Consider the following 20371-nt stretch of genomic DNA (forward strand, 5'->3'; position numbering starts at 1 on the left):
TGTTGAGCTCACCCAGGGAGGCCACGGCGTTTGCACGGTTTCAACAGATCCAGCTATATATCCTGCATCGGGTCTATTGGACTCCACATTTACTATGGCAATGCCCGCAGATATGCTCCTTTTGGGAGGCAGTCTTGGCTAGTGCTCGGGATACGGGTGTGCAGGTCCCACTTGCTGATCCCCGCATTTGTGTTTTCGGACTGGAATTGGAGGAGCTGCTTCCTAAATGTCATAGAATTTATGTAAATACTCTGCTCACTCTGGCACGTGTGTGTATAGCCAGGACTTGGATGGGTTCCTCCTCCCCGTCCCATGCTATGTGGGTGGCTCTGGTCAATACTACCATATCTCATGAGCGATTTATGTACACCAAGAGGAACTGCCTGAAGAAATATGAGTACTTGTGTATTTTGGCGGCGCCCGTCGTGGGCATCGTGTGCCTTAACTTTAAGGCACAGGACGCGACGCGATGGACCCGATTTCTCCATAGGCTTCAATGTTAAAATATTTTTAACATTGAACCCGATGGAGAAATCGGGTCCATCGCGTCGCGTCCTGTGCCTTAAAGTTAAGGCACACGACGCGACCGACGCGACCGACACGATTTCTCCATAGGCTTCAATGTTAAAATATTTTTAACATTGAAATACTGTCGGTCGCGTCGGACTTGTGCCATTATAATGGCACAAGATCAAATGTAGTTGTTAAAATCCATCTAACATAGAAAACAATGGGAAATGGGCCAATATGGCCCATTTCTCATTGTATATGGCCCCGTCATGTCCAAATATAAATGCCCCCCATTGTCAGCGACACCCCAGTATTGACGCCAACCCGAAGCGTGGCGAGCCCGCGAGGGGCGGCGGTACGCGTCCTACGACCTTTTCATACCCCTACTATCCACGTCGGCGTGGAGTTGAGAATAGAATAGTGTGGCGAGCGCAGCGAGCCACCGAGCCCCGCGAGGGGACGCGGATACCTTCACAGGTATCCGCGTCCCCACGCGGGCTTCACAGGTGTCCGCGGACACCTGTGAAGACCGCGAAAAGACGCGTTTACCTGTGAAGGTATCCGCGTCCGCTCGCCACGCTTCGGGCTCGGTGGCTCGCCACACTATTCTATTCTCAACTCCACGCCGACGTGGATAGTAGGGGTATGAAAAGGTCAGAGGACGCGCACCGCCGCCCCTCGCGGGCTCGCTGCGCTCGCCACGCTTCGGGTTGACGTCAATACTGGGGTGCCGCTCACAATGGGGGGGCAGTTATATTTGGACATGACGGGGACATATACAATGAAAAATGGGCCATATTGGCCCATTTCCCATTTTATTCCATGTAAAATGGACTTTATCAAGTCCATCTTATCTTGTGCCATTATAATGGCACAAGACCGACGCGACCGACACGATTTCAATGTTAAAATATTTTAACATTGAAGCCTATGGAGAAATCGCGTCCATCGCGTCGGTCGCGTCGTGTGCCATGTTAATGCACACGACGCAACGCGATGGACCCGATTTTTCACACACGATGGACGCGATCCTCATCGTGGGCGCCGCCAAAATACACAAGTACCGAAATATGATAAAATTTGGAGCATGTAGCAGTCATCTACCTTGTATCTGCAAGACCCATGTCGATAACTCCCTCCAACCCCCCTTCTCCCCCTCCCCCCACCCCTTCATCTGTAATTATAGAGCCGATAAAGTTCTGTCTACGCTTAGATCTCGGTTGCACCCTTTGGTGTTCCTGTTTCCACATTCTTCTGAGTAACTCTATATGCAGCACCTGTCATGATTTACGTTCAGTAATGTTGTGCAAATATTTGTACTTAACTACTATAACCGATATACAACAATCTTTCCAAAATCTTGGAATAATGTACCACACAAGTAAAGTTTATGATGTATGTCTTTATTATTTTCTTTTTTAGTTAAATTAGATATGTTATTGTATTATTTGTAATTTGAAAATACTTAATAAAAAAAACACTTGATTAAAAAAAAAAAAGAAAGACGGGAGAACATTTCACATTGAATAGGGTTGCTCGCTTTTGGAGAGCAAAATGCTCCGTCCAAGGCGAACAAAGCACAAATTCTCCACAAAACACGGAGAACTTTTCTCATTGAATACTGCCCATTGTGAAAGGCATAGAACAGATTAAGCAGGGTAGAAGAGGAGGTGACATGGATAAACACCTCATAAGAAGGGAAACACAGTGGATTATTAAACTGGGTACCCTCGCGCCTGCAGGTTTGAACGAGGGATACGAAATTACCCTGTTCATTAGGTAGAAATCATCCCACATGGTTTAACTTGTCTGTGTTTATCCATATATTAATGTGTGTTTTTTATAGGGTTTTTTTATACGACTGTACATGCTATATTTTTATATATATGTTTTATGCTGTTTTTTATGTCTATTTTTTCACATGCATAGTTGTTATAGTCTATTGTATAGGCAAAATGTTAGATATCAGATGTATATGACAATATCCTGCATGTCGACTTTCAAATGTCGACATCTAAGTGTCGATTAATGTGCCAATTTCCCTCTACGAGTTCATTGTTGTAGAGTGATGGGACTTTGCAGAGCAAGTCATGTAAAGGCTTTCTTGCACTATATCTTCCAGGTTGACTTTCAAAGTGTTGACTTTTGAAATGTTGATCAATGTGCCGACCTTCTTCTGCAATTTTATTTTTATCAGAATTATATGACTTTGCACAGCCAGTCACGTAAAGGCTCTTTCGCACTAATAGTTGCATTATGTTTATCAGAATGATAGGACTCTGCACAGCCAGTCACGTAAAGGCTCTTTCGCACTAATAGTTGCATTATGTTTATCAGAATGATATGACTTTGCACAGCCAGTCACGTAAAGGCTCTTTCGCACTAATAGTTGCATTATGTTTATCAGAAGGATATCACTCTGCACAGCCAGTCACGTAAAGGCTCTTTCGCACTAATAGTTGCATTTGTATTTAATGTTATCATATGTTTTTAAACTATTGATGCATGTATATTATGTTTCACATTGCTTTTAACCAATTAGCTGGCCACAACCAGCGTCACTTGTTCCAGCCTTGAGATTAATCTCATTGGCTGGCACTTGGGTTAAGTTCGGGCGAGATGTCACACTAGCCACGCCCTCTGACGAAGTCCCAGTGACGAAACGCGTCAGGGCGTGGCTTGTGACTCTCTGCCCGTCCTCGTTTCACTCACCGCTCCAAGCCGGCTTTGGTCTCCCCGCGTCCTCCTACAGCGTGCAGCGCAACCCAGCGTTTGTCAGCTGTAGTGTCCAGGAGTCATCCATCTGCCCGCCAGAGAACCGTGAGCTGATTTTGCCTGTGTGGTGTATGATAACGCCGTGTGGTAACCAGCCCACAGAGTTTGTCATCTCGGTACGAGCAATTGCTTTTATTGTGGATCAGTGTTTGTTGGATCCTATATTAAAGTAGTTTTTAATGCACCATGAAGCACCCTCTTCTGCCTTCCTTGTTCTAGATCAATCTATGCCCATTGGACCCAGGGTATCCGTGCATGCACGAGAGGAGGAGCTGCAGTCCCTATTCATTGGACTTTGGTGATATCACCTTTAGTGTTAACACTAAGGACTTGTTCAGCTGGTATTAATTACTGATCAACGCTCTGACCAACACCTGTTTTCTGTATGTAATTATATATATATATACACACACACACACACACATATATACATACACACATACAGTAACACCGCATAGTATACCTCAGTAAGCAGCATGTCAATCTCTACATCCTTCACTTTGTATAGGGCATAGCCGGTGAAATCCTCAAACAGCAGGTGCAGCACAACCTGGTGAAGGACAAAGAGTCAGTGGGGTGGGCTGCGGCTCAATGGCAGGTCAGTTGGGGTTCTAGTGTGGTCAGTAGCTAGTGATGGGGCTGTATGGATGGTGTAATGGTTAGAGTTCTGAGCGCTGAGGTCATGGGTTCCATTCCCACTATGGCCCTAACTGTGTGGAGTTTGTATATTCTCCCTGTGCTTGCGTGGGTTTCCTCCGGGTACTCCGGATTCCTCCCACATTCCAAAAATATACTGGTAGATTAATTGGCTCCCCAAAAAATTAACCCTAGAATGTCTGTGTGTGCATGTACATGTGGTAGGGAATATACATTGTAAGCTGGGGCAGAGACTGATGTGAGTGTGCAAATATTCTGTGTACAGCGCTGCGGAATATGAATGTGCTATATAATAACTGGCGATAATAGTCTCTGTACAGCGCTGTGGAAGGATTTAAAAAGGTAGAAAACATTTTTAAAAAGAATTGGAATTTACTACAAAGGGATCCAATTATTGGAAAACTTATCCCAGATCGTCCAAAATTCATCTATAGAAGGGCCCCATCCCTGAAAGATAAATTAGTAAGAAGTTGTCTGGACACATCTGTAAGAACAAGCGACCGTACAAAAGGGTTCCACAGATGTGGAATATGCTTGATGTGTAAGACAACTAAAGGGACGAGTAAAATACAGAATTTTAATGTGAATGGACAAGTTTTTAAAATCAATAATTTCATCACATGTAATTCAAAAAATGTTATATACCTTTTAGAATGTAAATGTGGATTGTTTTATGTGGGAAAAACGAAGAGAAATCTAAAAACAAGATTGGCCGAACACGTGTATAACATAAGAAACATAACTCATACCGTGTCATCCCATTTTAAAGAAGTACACAAGTCCAAAGAATGCTGCATAAAATCTTTTTGCGGCATTGATATAATAACGTCCACATGGAGAGATAAGAATACAGAGACCAGGTTGGCTCAATCTGAAATGAGGTGGATTTTTAAATTGCAAACCCTAGTACCCAAAGGATTAAATGGGGAATTTGAATTAAAATGGTTTTTATAGTATGTTTTTAGCATTTTTATACTTTTCATCAGTCCAGTACATAGAAAAAAATATAAAAGAGAGATACATATCAGCAGAACATTAAACTTGGGTTTAATGTTTAATGTTCTGCTGATATGTATCTCTCTTTTATATTTTTTTCTATGTACTGGACTGATGAAAAACTTACCTGGATTAACAAAGAAAGATTGCCAAAATTATCTTCTCAATAAGCTATATTTTAACCTGTATTTTAATTGCTATTTTATCGTTTTCTGCTGTTATCGTTTTTTTTTGCTGTAATTTGTTCTTTAATATGTGCACAATACGACAAAACAGAGAGTACTTCCGGGTCCGGCACGAATTAAGACAGATGAAACGCAAACATTGCGTTCCACCGGACCGGAAGTTAATGCACTTCCGGCTTCCGGTCCCGGAAGTGCCCGGAGGTGACGCGGAAGCGCGCCAAATTCAACCACTCCTTCTGCCTATAAATAGCCTCCTGGCCGGTGAGACAATATGCTTCTGAGGAAGGAACAGGAGTTCCGAAATGCATTAAGCATATGTCCCCGGCAGGAGGAAAACTTGAACTTCGTGACGCACTCTGCACTTTATCAGAAGAAAACGCTGCTAGAAACCGATACTGATGTCCATTTGAACAAGGAAATCCGGAGCCTTTGTCCGAAAGGGATATCGTTAAATCGGGTGGTGAGATCTGAAGAAAGTTGCAGACTTATCACATGTGTGATTACATGCTTGTTTTTAAAATTCTTTTGTGAGTGCAATTGTTATCAATAAAACCTTTTTTTTTTTGTCAAAAGGTATTGCACTATTGGTCAAATTATCTTGCAGATCGACAAATAAGACTGCTTGGTGAAGAAAAAAACTAAAACAAGAACTTGGAATAAGACACTTGCACATAATAGTGTAAGTTTATTTTGGAACTATTTGGTAAAAAGCCTAAGCGACAGTGACACTTCATACCCCTTTTTTCTTGCATAAGTTTCTGAGACAGACTGTGCACGCGGCGGCGCCATGAAACTACACAAGTACCGTAGTAGGCTAAAGGAACTCGGGGAGGAGAGGGGGTGGAGAGAGGAGGAGCAAGGTCGGAAGAAGGGACCCAAACTGACGCTCGCCACACTTCGGGCACGGTGGCTCGCTCCGCTCTGCTCGCCACCTGGTTACTAAAGGCAAGCAATTGCGGCGTGGATAGTGTGGGACCAAGCCTTCCGGCCATGCTCCTCCCCCTGGGTGTGGAAGGTCCTTCAGCCCACTACAATTTAGCATCTACCGTGTCCCGGCACTTTGAAAAAAAAAAAAAAAAAGCAAGACACCGTTTTTGCTGTTCCATCGACGGAGGGAAACCATCTGTTTCTCCCAAATCGAATGGCAAAAGTATTTGACATCAGCCATGAACCATCAATGATTCTGAATCGTCGATGGCCATCCAAAGTATAGGATAGATGGGGTCAGTAAGGGGGTTAAGCGGGTCAGTATGGGGCGTAGTGGGTCAGTATAGGATATATGGGGTCAGTAAGGTGGTGTAGCGGGTAAGTATAGGATATATGGGGTCAGTATGGGGGTGTAGAGGGTCAGTATAGGATATATGGGGTCAGTAAGGGGTGTAGCGGGTCAGTATGGGGGTGTAGTGGGTCAGTATGGGATATATGGGGTCAGTAAGGGGCTGTAGCGGGTCAGTATGGGGGTGTAGAGGGTCAGTATGGGATATATGGGGTCAGTAAGGGGGTGTAGCAGGTCAGTATGGGGGTGTAGAGGGACAGTATAGGATATATGGGGTCAGTAAGGGGGTGTAGCGGGTCAGTATGGGGGTATAGAGGGACAGTATAGGATATATGGGGTCAGTAAGGGGGTGTAGCGGGTCAGTGTAGGATATATGGGGTCAGTAAGAGGGTGTATCCTATACTGACCCACTACACCCCCATACTGACCCGCTACACCCCTTACTGACCCCATATATCCTATACTGACCCTCCACACCCCCTTACTGACCCCATATATCCTATACTGACGCACTACACCCCATACTGACCCGCTTAACCCCCTTACTGACCCCATATATCCTATACTAGGGATGGCCATCGACGATTCAGAATCATTGATGGTTCATGGGGGTGTAGAGGGTCAGTATAGGATATATGGGGTCAGTAAGGGGGTGTAGCAGGTCAGAATGGGGTGTAGTGGGTCAGTATAGGATATATGGGGTCAGTAAGGGGTGTAGCTGGTCAGAATGGGGGTGTAGAGGGTCAGTATAGGTTATATGGGGTCAGTATAGGATATATGGGGTCAGTATAGGATATATGGGGTCAGTAAGGGGGTGTAACGGGTCAGAATGGGGTGTAGAGGGTCAGTATAGGATATATGGGGTCAGTAAGGGGGGGGTGTAGTGGGTTAGTATAGGATATATGGGGTCAGGAAGGGTGTGTAGCAGGTCAGAATGGGGTGTAGTGGGTCAGTATAGGATATATGGGGTCAGTAAGTGGTGTAGCGGGTCAGTATGGGGTGTAGTGGGTCAGTATAGGATATATGGGGTCAGTACGGGGGTAGCGGGTCAGTATGGGATATATGGGTTCAGTAAGGGGGGTGTAGCAGGTCAGTATAGGATATATGGGGTCAGTATGGGATATATGGGGTCAGTAAGGGGGTGTAGCGGGTCAGTATGGGGTGTAGAGGGTCAGTATAGGATATATGGGGTCAGTAAGGGTTTGTAGCGGGTCAAAATGGGGTGTAGTGGGTCAGAATAGGATATATGGGGTCAGTAAGGGGGGTAACGGGTCAGTATGGGTTATATGGGGTCAGTAAGGGGGTGTAGCGGGTCAGTATGGGGTGTAGTGGGGTAGTATAGGATATATGGGGTCATTAAGGGGTGTGGCGGTTCAGCATGGGGTGTAATGGGTCAGTATAGGATATATGGGGTCAGTATGGGGGTGTAGCTGGTCAGAATAGGATATATTGGGTCAGTATGGGGTGTAGAGGGTCAGTATATGATATATGTGGTCAGTAAGGGGTGTAGTGGGTCAGTATAGAATATATGGGGTCAGTAAGGGGGTGTAGCCGGTCATAATGGGGTGTAGTGGGTCAATATAGTATATATATGGGGTCAGTACAGGGGGTAGTAGGTCAATATGGGATATATGGGGTCAGTAAGGGGGTGTAGAGGATCAGAATGGGGGTGTAGAGGGACAGTATAGGATATATGGGGTCAGTATGGGGGGGTAGAGGGTCAGTATAGGATATATGGGGTCAGTACGGAGGGTAGCGGGTCAGTAGAGGATATATGGGGTCAGTAAGGGGGTGTAGAGGGTCTAACTATAGGATATATGGGGTCAGTATGGGGGTGTAGAGTGTCAGTACAGGATATATGGGGTCAGTATGGGGTGTAGAGGGTCAGTATAGGATATATGGGGTCAGTATGGGGGTGTAGAGGGTCAGTAACTATAAGATATATGGGGTCAGTATGGGGGTGTAGAGGGTCAGTATAGGATTTATGGGGTCAGTAAGGGGGTGTAGAGGGTCGGTATAGGATATATGAGGTCAGTACGGGGGGTAGCGGGTCAGTATGGGGGTGTAGAGGGTCAGTATAGGATATATGGGATCAGTAATGGGGTGTAGAGGGTCAGTATAGGATATATGGGGTCAGTATGAGATAGAGGGTCAGTATAGGATATATGGGATCAGTACGGGGGGTAGCGGGTCAGTAAGGGGGTGTAGAGGGTCAGTATAGGATATATATGGGGTCAGTAAGGGGGTGTAGAGGGTCAGTATAGGATATATAGGGTCAGTATGAGATAGAGAGGGTCAGTATAGGATATATGGGGTCAGTACGGGGGTAGCGGGTCAGTATGGGGGTGTAGAGGGTCAGTATAGGATATATGGGGTCAGTACAGAGGGTAGCGGGTCAGTATGGGGGTGTAGAGGGTCAGTAGAGGATATATGGGGTCAGTAAGGGGGTGTAGAGGGTCAGTAACTATAGGATATATGGGGTCAGTATGGGGGTGTAGAGTGTCAGTATAGGATTTATGGGGTCAGTATGGAGTGTAGAGGGTCAGTATAGGATATATGGGGTCAGTATGTGGGTGTAGAGGGTCAGTAACTATAGGATATATGGGGTCAGTACGGAGGGTAGCGGGTCAGTATGGGGATGTAGAGGGTCAGAAGAGGATATATGGGGTCAGTATGGGATATATAGGGTCAGTATGGGATATATGGGGTCAGTACGGGGGGTAGCGGGTCAGTATGGGGGTGTAGAGGGCGAATATAGGATATATGGGGTCAGTATAAGATATAGAGGGTCAGTATAGGATATAGAGGGTCAGTATAGGATATAGAGGGTCAGTATAGGATATAGAGGGTCAGTATAGGATATAGAGGGTCAGTATAGGATATATGGGGTCAGTACGGGGGGTAGCAGGTCAGTAAGGGAGTGTAGAGGGTCAGTATAGGATATATGGGGTCAGTACGGCGGGTGTAGTGGGTCAGTATAGGATATATGGGGTCAGTAAGGGGGTGTAGAGGGTCAGTATAGGATATATGGGGTCAGTACGGGGGGTAGCGGGTCAGTAAGGGGGTGTAGAGTGTCAGTATAGGATATATGGGGTCAGTAAGCGGGTCAGTATAGGATATATGGGGTCAGTAAGGGGGTGTAGAGGGTCAGTATAGGATATATGGGGTCAGTAAGGGGGTGTAGTGGGTCAATATAGGATATATGGGGTCAGTAAGGGGGTGTAGAGGGTCAGTATAGGCTATATGGGGTCAGTACGGTGGGTAGCGGGTCAGTATAGAATATATGGGGTCAGTAAGGGGGTGTAGAGGATATATGGGGTCAGTAAGGGGGTGTAGAGGGACAGTATAGGATATATGGGGTCAGTATAGGATATATGGGGTCAGTAAGGGGTGTAGAGGGTCAGTATAGGATATATGGGGTCAGTAAGGGGGTGTAGTGGGTCAGTATAGGATATATGGGGTCAGTAAGGGGGTGTAGAGGGTCAGTATAGGATATATGGGGTCAGTAAGGGGGTGTAGAGGGTCAGTATAGGATATATGGGGTCAGTAAGGGGGTGTAGAGGGTCAGTATAGGATATATGGGGTCAGTACGGAGGTGTAGAGGGTCAGTATAAGATATATGGGGTCAGTACGGGGGGTAGCGGGTCAGTATGGGGGTGTAGAGGGTCAGTATAGGATATATGGGATCAGTAATGGGGTGTAGAGGGTCAGTATAGGATATATGGGGTCAGTATGAGATAGAGGGTCAGTATAGGATATATGGGGTCAGTACGGGGGGTAGCGGGTCAGTAAGGGGGTGTAGAGGGTCAGTATAGGATATATATGGGGTCAGTAAGGGGGTGTAGAGGGTCAGTATAGGATATATAGGGTCAGTATGAGATATAGAGGGTCAGTATAGGATATATGGGGTCAGTACGGGGGTAGCGGGTCAGTATGGGGGTGTAGAGGGTCAGTATAGGATATATGGGGTCAGTACGGAGGGTAGCGGGTCAGTATGGGGGTGTAGAGGGTCAGTAGAGGATATATGGGGTCAGTAAGGGGGTGTAGAGGGTCAGTAACTATAGGATATATGGGGTCAGTATGGGGGTGTAGAGAGTCAGTATAGGATTTATGGGGTCAGTATGGAGAGTAGAGGGTCAGTATAGGATATATGGGGTCAGTATGTGGGTGTAGAGGGTCAGTAACTATAGGATATATGGGGTCAGTACGGAGGGTAGCGGGTCAGTATGGGGATGTAGAGGGTCAGTATAGGATATATGGGGTCAGTATAGGGGTGTAGAGGGTCAGTATAGGATATATGGGATCAGTAAGGGGGTGTAGAGGGTCAGTATAGGATATATGGGGTCAGTAAGGGGGTGTAGAGGGTCAGTATAGGATATATGGGGTCAGTAAGGGGGTGTAGAGGGTCAGTATAGGATATATGGGGTCAGTAAGGGGGTGTAGAGGATCAGTATAGGATATATGGGGTCAGTACGGCGGGTAGCGGGTCAGTAAGGGGGTGTAGAGGGTCAGTATAGGATATATGGGGTCAGTATGGGGGTGTAGAGGGTCAGTATAGGATATATGCGGTCAGTAAGGGGGTGTAGAGGGTCAGTATAGGATATATGGGGTCAGTAAGGGGGTGTAGTGGGTCAGTATAGGATATATTCGGTCAGTAAGGGGGTTTAGAGGGTCAGTATAGTATATGGGGTCAGTATAGGGGTGTAGAGGGTCAGTATAGTATATGGGGTCAGTATAGGGGTGTAGAGGGTCAGTACGGGATACAGGAAGGGAGAGGAATGGCTTCAGGCAGTTATACCGGAAGTATTACACACAGTACATTAATAACGGAGACCCGGAGCCGTGCGGTGCGACCCTGCTGCTGCCGGCATACAGAGAACACATCGTCCCGGCGGCTTCCCCTCACACACTACCCGGTTGCCAGCACTTACCATGGCGCCCTCGTTGTCTCCTCTCCTCACTGCGCAGCCGATCACATGGGGGCGGCACCAACCTGAGAAGACACTCACCTTAGCCAATCATACAGCAGCACTCTCCTGAGTGACAGTTAACGCTACCAATCACAGAGTGAGAGATGAACCTATAGCTCTGTTGCAACCACTATTCTACTCTCTATGATCACGCAGACTGGAGGACCGTAGTCATACACACCTTATACCTCATCCTCATGCATACCTCCCAACATGACCCTCTCCAGGAGGGACAGAATGCTCTGTTTCTGGACTTCCATCTTCATTTATGACTGCTATCACCTGTTTTAAACAGGGTAATTGATAAGAAAGGTGTTTCAGCTCAGGTGATGGTAATCCATAAATTAAGAGGGAAGTCCAGAAACAGAGCATTCTGTCCCTCCTGGAGAGGGTCATGTTGGGAGGTATGTGACTCGTGATTATATATATATATATATATATATATATATATATATATATATATATATATATATATATATATATATACAGTATATATATATATATATATATATATATATATATATATATATATATATATATATATATATAAAAATACAAAAATAACAGATGTGGGTGGGGGCTTCCAACAGTGCATCAGTCATACCAAATGTTTATTGCATTCATGATACCTCAGAAGATTGCCCTCTCCTAGAGGAACACAATGCTCTGCTCCTGCACTTCCGTCTCATGTAGGATTACCATCACCTGTGTTGAACAGGTTAATTGGTGAGATAGGTGCTTCACCACAGGTGCTGGCAATCATACATCAAGAGGGAAGTGCAGGAGCAGAGCATTGTGTCCTCCTGGAGAGGGGCATGCTGGGAGATATGTTATTATGAATTGTTCTGACATTTATGTCGTTGGGTTGAGCGAGCTGCTTGGATTACCGAATACTCTATAAATGTCTTCTTTCTATGGGCCTGGTCTACTATCAATAAATGGGCCCCGAGATGTAGGAACGGTGACATTTTTGAGGGTGTCCTACCTATTGTAAAACATGTATTTTAACAATAAAGTTTCAACTTCCGTCACTGTGGGGAGGTGTGGTTTTATCCAGGCGTTTAGAATGACTATTTTTGCCGCAGTGACCACCGGAGCATACAGGAGAGAAATGCCTTAGGCAAAATCAAAGGATGGGATGATACAAAAATTAAACCCACTGATAAGGGGGGGGGGGGGGGGGGGGGGGTTGTACTGTGGTCTCGAGAAATACACAAAAGAGCTCCAGCAACAATTGGGAGATAGGTCCTGTTACAAAAAATAGATTTTCAATACCACCAATGACTGCATGGAAATATACCAAAGAGATGCTAAATGAATCGGTAAAAGGACGGCACCATTACCAAGCAGTGGCGGATCTAGACTTTTCTTCTAGGGGGGGGGGGGGCGTTTACGGTTACATTTGACACCCCTCCCCTTTCTAGTCCTGACCCCTCCCCTTTCTAGTCCTGACTCCTCCCCTTCTTGGGCCCCGTTATTCCTAAATCACGCCAGCTGTCGCCATTTCGTCTGTTACCCATGAATCAATACTACAACATGAACAGCTATGATAGGAACGGGTACTTACCTCCCTGTAGCAGACATTTCTGTAGCTTAGCAACCTCATTAACTTCCAGGGGGGATCTGGCATCTGAGGATAGTACCATGGTGGAGGGGAGAAGGGGTGAGGTATGGCCAGTGCGACAGGCTTGTATTAGCGAGGAGGGCCTGGTGATGCCCCCAGGAGGCAGAGCAGTGGTTGTGTCCAGAGGGAATATTTAGGTGTCTTCTGTTAGACGCTGAGTACATGAGTGACAGCAGAGAGTGTGTGGCTGCTGGTGCTGGGGGAGACAGGGCTCTGTGGGAAAGGGACATTATTACTGTAAATAATCAGGGTGGTAGTGACCAGTAATATAGGGGATTATTCTAGTTCATTCTTTCTGACAAAATCCTTCTTAGATGGACAAAACCATGTGCACTGCGGGTGGGGCAGATGTAACTTGTGCAGAGAGAATTAGATTTGGGTGGGGTTTTTCTTCAAAGTGAGATCTATATTGCAGTGAAAAATCATGCAGTCAGTATTTTCCCTGCACAGAAACAAAATAACTCTCCCAAATCTACAGATGGGTCAGGTCCCATCCTGGCTGGCGGGTCGCCAGAACGTCCGCGCTGGCGACCCGCCAGCAGTCGCGCCAGCGAATACACTGAGACTGAGATGCGCACGCGCGTCTCAGTCTCCGTCGCCAGCGCGACGGAAACCCTGTCCGTCTCCGCCTCAGGGAGAAGGACAGGGTTAGGGGGGGTTAGGGGGGCAGGCGGCGGGGACCCCGGGTTACCGCCGGCAAGCCGGCGGGGACCCGGGGGAACGGATGGAAGCGCCGTCGGAAGGGGACGCGCGCGCCTCTCGTGCGCGCGCGTCCCCTTCTCACCATCGCCATGGCGCTGGCGGGGGATGGCGGCTGGTGACGCCAGCGCCATCCCCTGCCAAGATGGGACCTGACCCATCTGTAGTTCTCTCTGCACATGTTACATCTGCCCCCCTGCAGTGCACATGGTTTTGTCCATCTAAGAAGGATTTTGTCAGAAAGAATGAACTAGAATAAACCCCATAGGGAGCACTGACAGGGTTGCACAGCTGTCACCTGCACACACATATATCCAGGTAACCGTATGTACACTCTATCACGTATTTGGGGAGAGGGGTGACATGCCCTGTTCAAAGCACACGCTGAACAAGTCAGGGAGCAGCAGCTGTGTACTGGCTTCTGCAGAGTGTCTAAAGGTGCCCACACACTAGAACGATTTTTGGGCCGATTTTCGATAAATCGGCCGATATTTACCGATAATCGGTCGAAAATCGGCCGATGCTCGCTCCCGTGGATCTTTTGCTAAATATTCTGATCTTACGTGCTGCACAAAAGATCAGAAGATTTAACAAAAGATCCATAGGAACGCACACGGGATCTTAAGAAAAATCTTTGGTAAAGATGTGCACTTGCCTGAAATCTTTTGTCCAGATCGGACAAAAGGTTTGAAGGCTAATTTATGCGCACATCTTATGATCGCAGATCTTTCTAGTGTGTGGGCACCTTTAATGACAGGATAGATGAAAGAAGTCTTAATCAGAAATCTCTGCTGATTAACTGCGGTAGAAGAATTTATTGTGACCTGTGTCTGGGAGCTCAGCTCATGCTCACCAACACTGACAAAAGCTGGGAGGGAGGAGGGAGCAGGACTTTTAAAGAGTGTTTGTTTACCCTAGCTGATAGCAGAAGTGTTTTATAGCCTAGGGGGGGGCGACCACCCTCTCCGCCCCCCTCTGGATCCGTCCCTGTTACCAAGACACACTGTGAATTTTTGGAGGTTAAGACCGTGTCAGAATCGACATATACCTATTAACAAAAGTTCACAAATGTGAGAAGAATCCCCCTGGGAGGCCCATTGTCTCATGGATGGGGGTCTCACTGAGAAAACCAGCAAATTTGTGGATTTCTATCTAAGAAAACACATAATCATTTTACCATCATATTTCTGGATTCTGGTATCATGGATGTACTCAACAAAAATCAGGACATCATTCTGAATAACAACTCATGGCTCATCACATGCGACATTGAGAATCTGTACACTAGGGGAGACAGAAAAAAGGATTGTCTTTTTTCTTGGCGCACTTTTAGAAAGAAGAAAAAATATATACATAAAATTTACCTTTTAATTTTTATATTATTAAAACCATTTACCACATAATTAGACTATACAAACATTGAACAATCAAATAAAATGAGAAGTACAGTGTCCTAACGATGACACCTGTGCTCCCGTGGTCTCTTCTCCGTTGTTTCCAGACACCTGTGTCCCAGCTACAGTTACTCCATGCCTCCAAGCATCCATTTCCTGTGTACAGCTTTTGTTACCTGCATCCCATTCTGTTACCTGTCTCCAGCACCTGTTGCCGGGATACAGCTTTCAACATTCCCGGTAGCTTTCCCAAAGACTATTACAGACTTTGTGTCATCCTCTGTGCCAGTTTCCTATTGTACAATAAACATAATTCATCTTATCCACACGCCTTCATTCTCAGTTTCCATTGGTAGTCGGCTAACCACCAAGGTCACACCTGGGTCCCAATCCCCAGTCGTGACAGAATGCACAAGCCCATGGACCTGGCTAGTGACTTTAAAGTAGTTATGCAAAATCTGACAGCAATACGAATGAGAACCTACTACCACTCACTTATTCAGCTACAAGAACTCTTGGCAAAAAAAATTCCCATAATTTCTACGTTACTAAGTTACACTCCTGAGGTTTTGAAGCCCACCAGTTACAGTTCCAACCTTCAGAGTGAAATCCCTGTCCAGGGCAAGCGGAGGTCCAGGCTTTCAGAATATGAACGCTAAAGACGCAGGTTACTCCATTTATGTTTCTACTGTGGTAATCCAGACCACTTCATTGAGAATTGTTCCCTCCGCAAGCCCAAGAACAAAGTGACTCTGACCACATCCAGTCTTCAGGTTCAAGTAGCCCCAGGTAGGGGTCTTCCGTCTCCAGCCCCGGGTGGGGGTCTTCTGTCTCCAGCCCCGAGTGGGGGTCTTCCGTCTCCAGCCCCAATTAGGGGTCCAGAGCCCTGAGTGGGGGTCCGCAGCCTTCAGCCCCAAGAGGGGGTCCGCAGTCTTCAGCCCCAAGAGTGGGTCCGCAGTCTTCAGCCCCAAGAGGAGGTCTGAAGTCTTCAGCCCCAAGAGGGGGTCTGCAGTTTTCAGCCCCAAGAGGTGGTCTGCAGTCTTCAGCCCCAAGAGGGGGTCCACAGTCTTCAGCCCCAAGAGGGGGTCCACAGTCTTCAGCCCCAAGAGGGGGTCCACAGTCTTCAGCCCCAAGAGGGGATCCGCAGTTGTGAGTCCACTCCGGTTCCAGCCAGTTCAAGTACCTCCAATGATCCGGTTCCTGCCATCCGTCAGGAGGTTCGTTCGGTCCCAGCTGATTAAGACACCTCTGGACCTCATCCGGTCTCAACCGTCAATCCAGAGTCCACTCCGGTACCAGCCGGTTCAAGTACCTCCATTGATGATCCGGTTCCAACCGTCAGTCAGGAGGCTCATTCGGTTCCAGCCGATTCAGACACCTCTGGACCTCATCCGGTCTCAACCGTCGGTCCAGAGTCCATGCCGGTCCAAGCATCTTCAGTGATCATTGGGTCCCATCCGTCAATCCAGAGACCCTGCCGGTCCCAGCCGGTTCAAGTGCCACCAGATGTCCTCCAGTTCCAGCCCGTCCAAGTTTGTCTACTTCCAAGTCAATACCATCCTGCCCAGAGACTTTTGAAAACCTGCCTGATCCTGATAGTTCCAGCCAGTCTTCTATTGTCTCTCACTCTGTTGAACAAACAGTTGGCACTTCAGAGAGTCTTACTTTGATGGAGATTTATCTCAGCTACGCATTATCGTACGCCAACTCCTCTCTGAAATGGAGTCAATTCCATCAACAAATTATACTTCTAGTAATGCAGTCTGACATCTCCTTTGTTTTTTCAGAGACAAAGCCTTGGATTGGGCTAGTTCCATTATAGAAGCCAACGATCCCATCTTGTATGATCTTCCTGCATTTCTAAAATCAGTTTAACAAGAATTTGCTACAATACAAGCTGGTTCACAGTCTTCCCAAAAGTCTAAATTTATGGAACTAAATTATATGGCTCTGTCTTCTTCCAAAGATTCCTCAAAGTTTTCTGCTGAATATCCCAATTCTTCAAGGTCTGTACCCATGATCTTAGGAGTTGGCTGTGTTTCATTGGGCCTTATTCTAGTTCACTCTTTCTGACAAAATCCTTCTTAGATGGACAAAACCATGTGCACTGCAGGTGGGGCAGATGTTACTTGTGCAGAGATAATTAGATTTGGGTGGGGTTTTACTTCAAAGTGAGATCTATATTGCAGTGTAAAAATAAAGCAGCCAGTATTTACCCTGCACAGAAACAAAATAACTCACCCAAATCTAATTTTCTCTGCACATTTTACATCTGCCCCCCTGCAGTGCACATGGTTTTGTCCATCTAAGAAGGATTTTGTCAGAAATAGTGAACTAGAATAAAGCCCATTGTCTCATCCTCAAGTGGAACCTTCTACGCAAATCTTCAGAAACTTCCAACCAGAGTAAATAGGTCTTAACTCTAGACGTGGATTCTGATTCAGAGTATGATGAGGATTTTGACTCTACCCCTTTCCTTGAAATACCGTTTCTTCTTGCCATGTCTTACCTCTGAGAAAAATTCAGTTGGATGCTACAGATGGCTATCCGAAAGCCCCTGGCTATCGTACAAGATGTAAGTTGAGCCTTAGTGGAACCCTAGCCTCAAGGGCCCGATCTTCCCGTCTCTCAGTTCCAGTCAAACATACTTTAGTGAACCACGATGAATACGATTCCACATCTTTCTCTAATGGTCCTCTTCGACCTAGTCAAGTCATCCTCATTATCATGTCCGAGGGAACGGGAATTCCATTTACATCGATGATGAATGGTCCACTTGTTCTGACGATGAGGCAGAATTGTGACTTTTCTTCACAGTTTCCTAAAGTGTCCGGTGGCCACCCAAAAAGGGGGGGGGGGGTTAATGTCACAATCCTGCCAGAACTCTGTGCATTTGTCCTGTCATACCGGCCTGTCAGTCTTGTGTATCTCAGCCTGCTGCAGCAAGACTATCATGTGATCTGAACCTGTGCTAGTAATGATCACCTGGGTGAGTCTGAATCAGCCATTAGCTCTGTAATTACCTGTTGAATGGAATCAAGCAAGTTCCCTGTTGGCCTCATCCAGAGACTGTTCCAGGTGTTGCCATTCCCAATCACCTGGCTGCCCAATCAGTGCTGCTCTGAGGGGATATCCTCTCAGCTCTGCATGGACACCTTGCTTGTGCATCGTCGCTTCTAAAGCTCCATGCTGAAGGAGCTCTCCCTGAACTGGCTCCCAAGTTCTGAACCACCCTGGCTGCAGCTCCTGTGATCCCAAGTATCTGTACCAGCGTTCACCTGCACCTGTGTGCTTCCAAGTACCTACACCAGCGTTCACCTGCACATGTGTGCACTAGTTCCTGCACCTGTGACCACTTGCACCTGCCTGCTCCAGTTCCTGCACCTGTGACCACTTGCACCTGCCTACTCCAGTTCCTGCACCTGTGACCACCTGCACCTGGCTGCTTCAGTTCCTGCACCTGTGACCACCTGCACCTGCCTGCTCCAGTTCCTGCACCTGTGACCACCTGCACCTGCCTGCTCCAGTTCCTGCACCTGCTTGCTCCAGTTTCTGCACATGTGACCACCTGCACCTGCCTGCTCCAGTTCCTGCACCTGTGAGCACCTGCACGTGCGTGCTCCAGTTCCTGCACCTGTGACCACCTGCACGTGCGTGCTCCAGTTCCTGCACCTGTGACCACTTCCACCTGCGTGCTCCAGTTCCTGCACCTGTGACCACTTCCACCTGCGTGCTCCAGTTCCTGCACCTATGACCACTTACACCTGCATGCTCAAGTTTGATAGCGTTTATCTTAATTAACATTATATTTCTTATAACATATTATGATTCCTACCAGTACAATGTATTATAAGATCCATATCTGTACTAGGATTAGACAATGAATGTCTCATCTACAAGAAACTGAAACAGTTAGAAGTATATCATGTCTAAGTCATATACTCCACTGGATAATTCAATTATTATGGACAGAAACCATGGGTGACATTCTATGGGATGCGATTTCTCTTTTTTGGCGTTAAATAGTAAACAAAATGGCGATATCGCATTTTTCCGTCAAATCGCCTATTTAATAGGATTTCGCTAAGGGACTGAAATCGCATATTATGTGCGTTAACGCATGCGGACCAAAAGTGCGAGATAAAATCGCATTTTTATCGCATCCAGATGTTTTCGTACAGAAAAGTATACAAATCGCTTATTTAATGCAAGGCGTTTTCGCATATCGCACTTTTAAGGTGACTAATATTCGCACTTATTTCAGACCAGGTTCTGTTTGGCGATTTGGCCCAGAACTCATTTTGGTCAAGTGCACACATGGTTAATTTCAACACAGGTGGCCTCATTTTCACTCACAAACACCCCTACATAAACCCCAACATCATTAAGGACACCTGTGAGGGTTTGAGACATGGGCCCTTATTCTGATCGGGTCGGTAACGGCCGCATGCGGCCGTTCCGCCGATGTTTTCGCTCTGCGCATGTGCAGAGGGCACTCTGCGCATGTGCAGGCGAATTCGCCGCACACTTTTTTTGACCGCCGCAAAGGGGGCGGATAGGGGCGTGAGGGGCTACTTAGCCTCATTTCCCTATGCATACGCCCCGCGTTTCATGGGCGTTCCCATGCAAACGCGGGGCGTATGCATGGTAATGAGGCCGTGACGCACGTGTAGGGGGCGGGCAGCTGACATCGCCGGATGTCAGCTGCCCGCCCCAATACAAGATTTCACACGGACAAGTGTCCGTGTGGTCTTGTGTTGCGGGACCTGGTGGAGCGTGCGGCCCTGCATTCGATGGTCTGCGACCATCGAATGCAGGGGCTGCTCCCAAGGTGGAGGAGGCGTATCCCCGTCCACTTTCATACGGATCGCCACATATCCGCGTACGGACGGAGGTGGCGATCCGTATGCAAGGCGGGGATTCGTCTGTGCGGTCGGAGCCGCATATGCGGCTCCGGCCGCACCGATCAGAATAAGGGCCATGGAGATTTTGCAGACTGTTTTGGAGTTGCTGATCTGTGATGTGGCCCATTTGGAGGAGCTGCGCAGGAGGGAGGAAGCTGCGCACCAGATCCAGGTAGCCCCCCGACTACTGCGTACCCCACGTATGTATCGTGCTCGGCTCTACCTGGACTCCCTCTCGGATCAACAGGTTGTGGGGATGTTTAGGCTGAACCGCATTAACCTGTTGGACTTATATGAGCAGGTGAGAGATGATTTGGACCCTTTTGGGGGAGGCAACTATGCAGTGTCTGGGCTGCACAAATTAATGTGTGCCCTCTACTA

The 20371-nt window shown here is 47.0% G+C and overlaps 1 protein-coding gene across 5 annotated transcripts in view; it reads right to left on the bottom strand.

The window, feature by feature from the left end:
* LOC146061612 (uncharacterized) overlaps positions 1-20371 on the bottom strand; it is a 447354-nt gene that overhangs the window by 190548 nt on the left and 236435 nt on the right. For 3 of the 5 annotated variants that reach the window (XM_083174488.1, XM_083174510.1, XM_083174475.1), the window contains exons 1-2: positions 11331-11436; positions 3749-3835 (exon numbers count right to left, since the gene is read on the bottom strand). The exons of 1 other annotated variant lie outside the window; for it this stretch is intronic. In XM_083174488.1, coding sequence (XP_083030614.1) covers positions 3749-3835; positions 11331-11333 — 90 coding nt within the window. In that variant the 5' untranslated portion in view covers positions 11334-11436. Of the gene's footprint in view, positions 1-3748; positions 3836-11218; positions 11296-11330; positions 11437-20371 lie in introns of those variants that run through there. One more of the 5 variants, XM_083174499.1, reaches the window with a different exon arrangement.

This window comes from Crinia signifera, chromosome 1 (assembly GCF_055691185.1).
Source record: "Crinia signifera chromosome 1, ASM5569118v1, whole genome shotgun sequence".
NCBI classification, from domain to species: domain Eukaryota; kingdom Metazoa; phylum Chordata; class Amphibia; order Anura; family Myobatrachidae; genus Crinia; species Crinia signifera.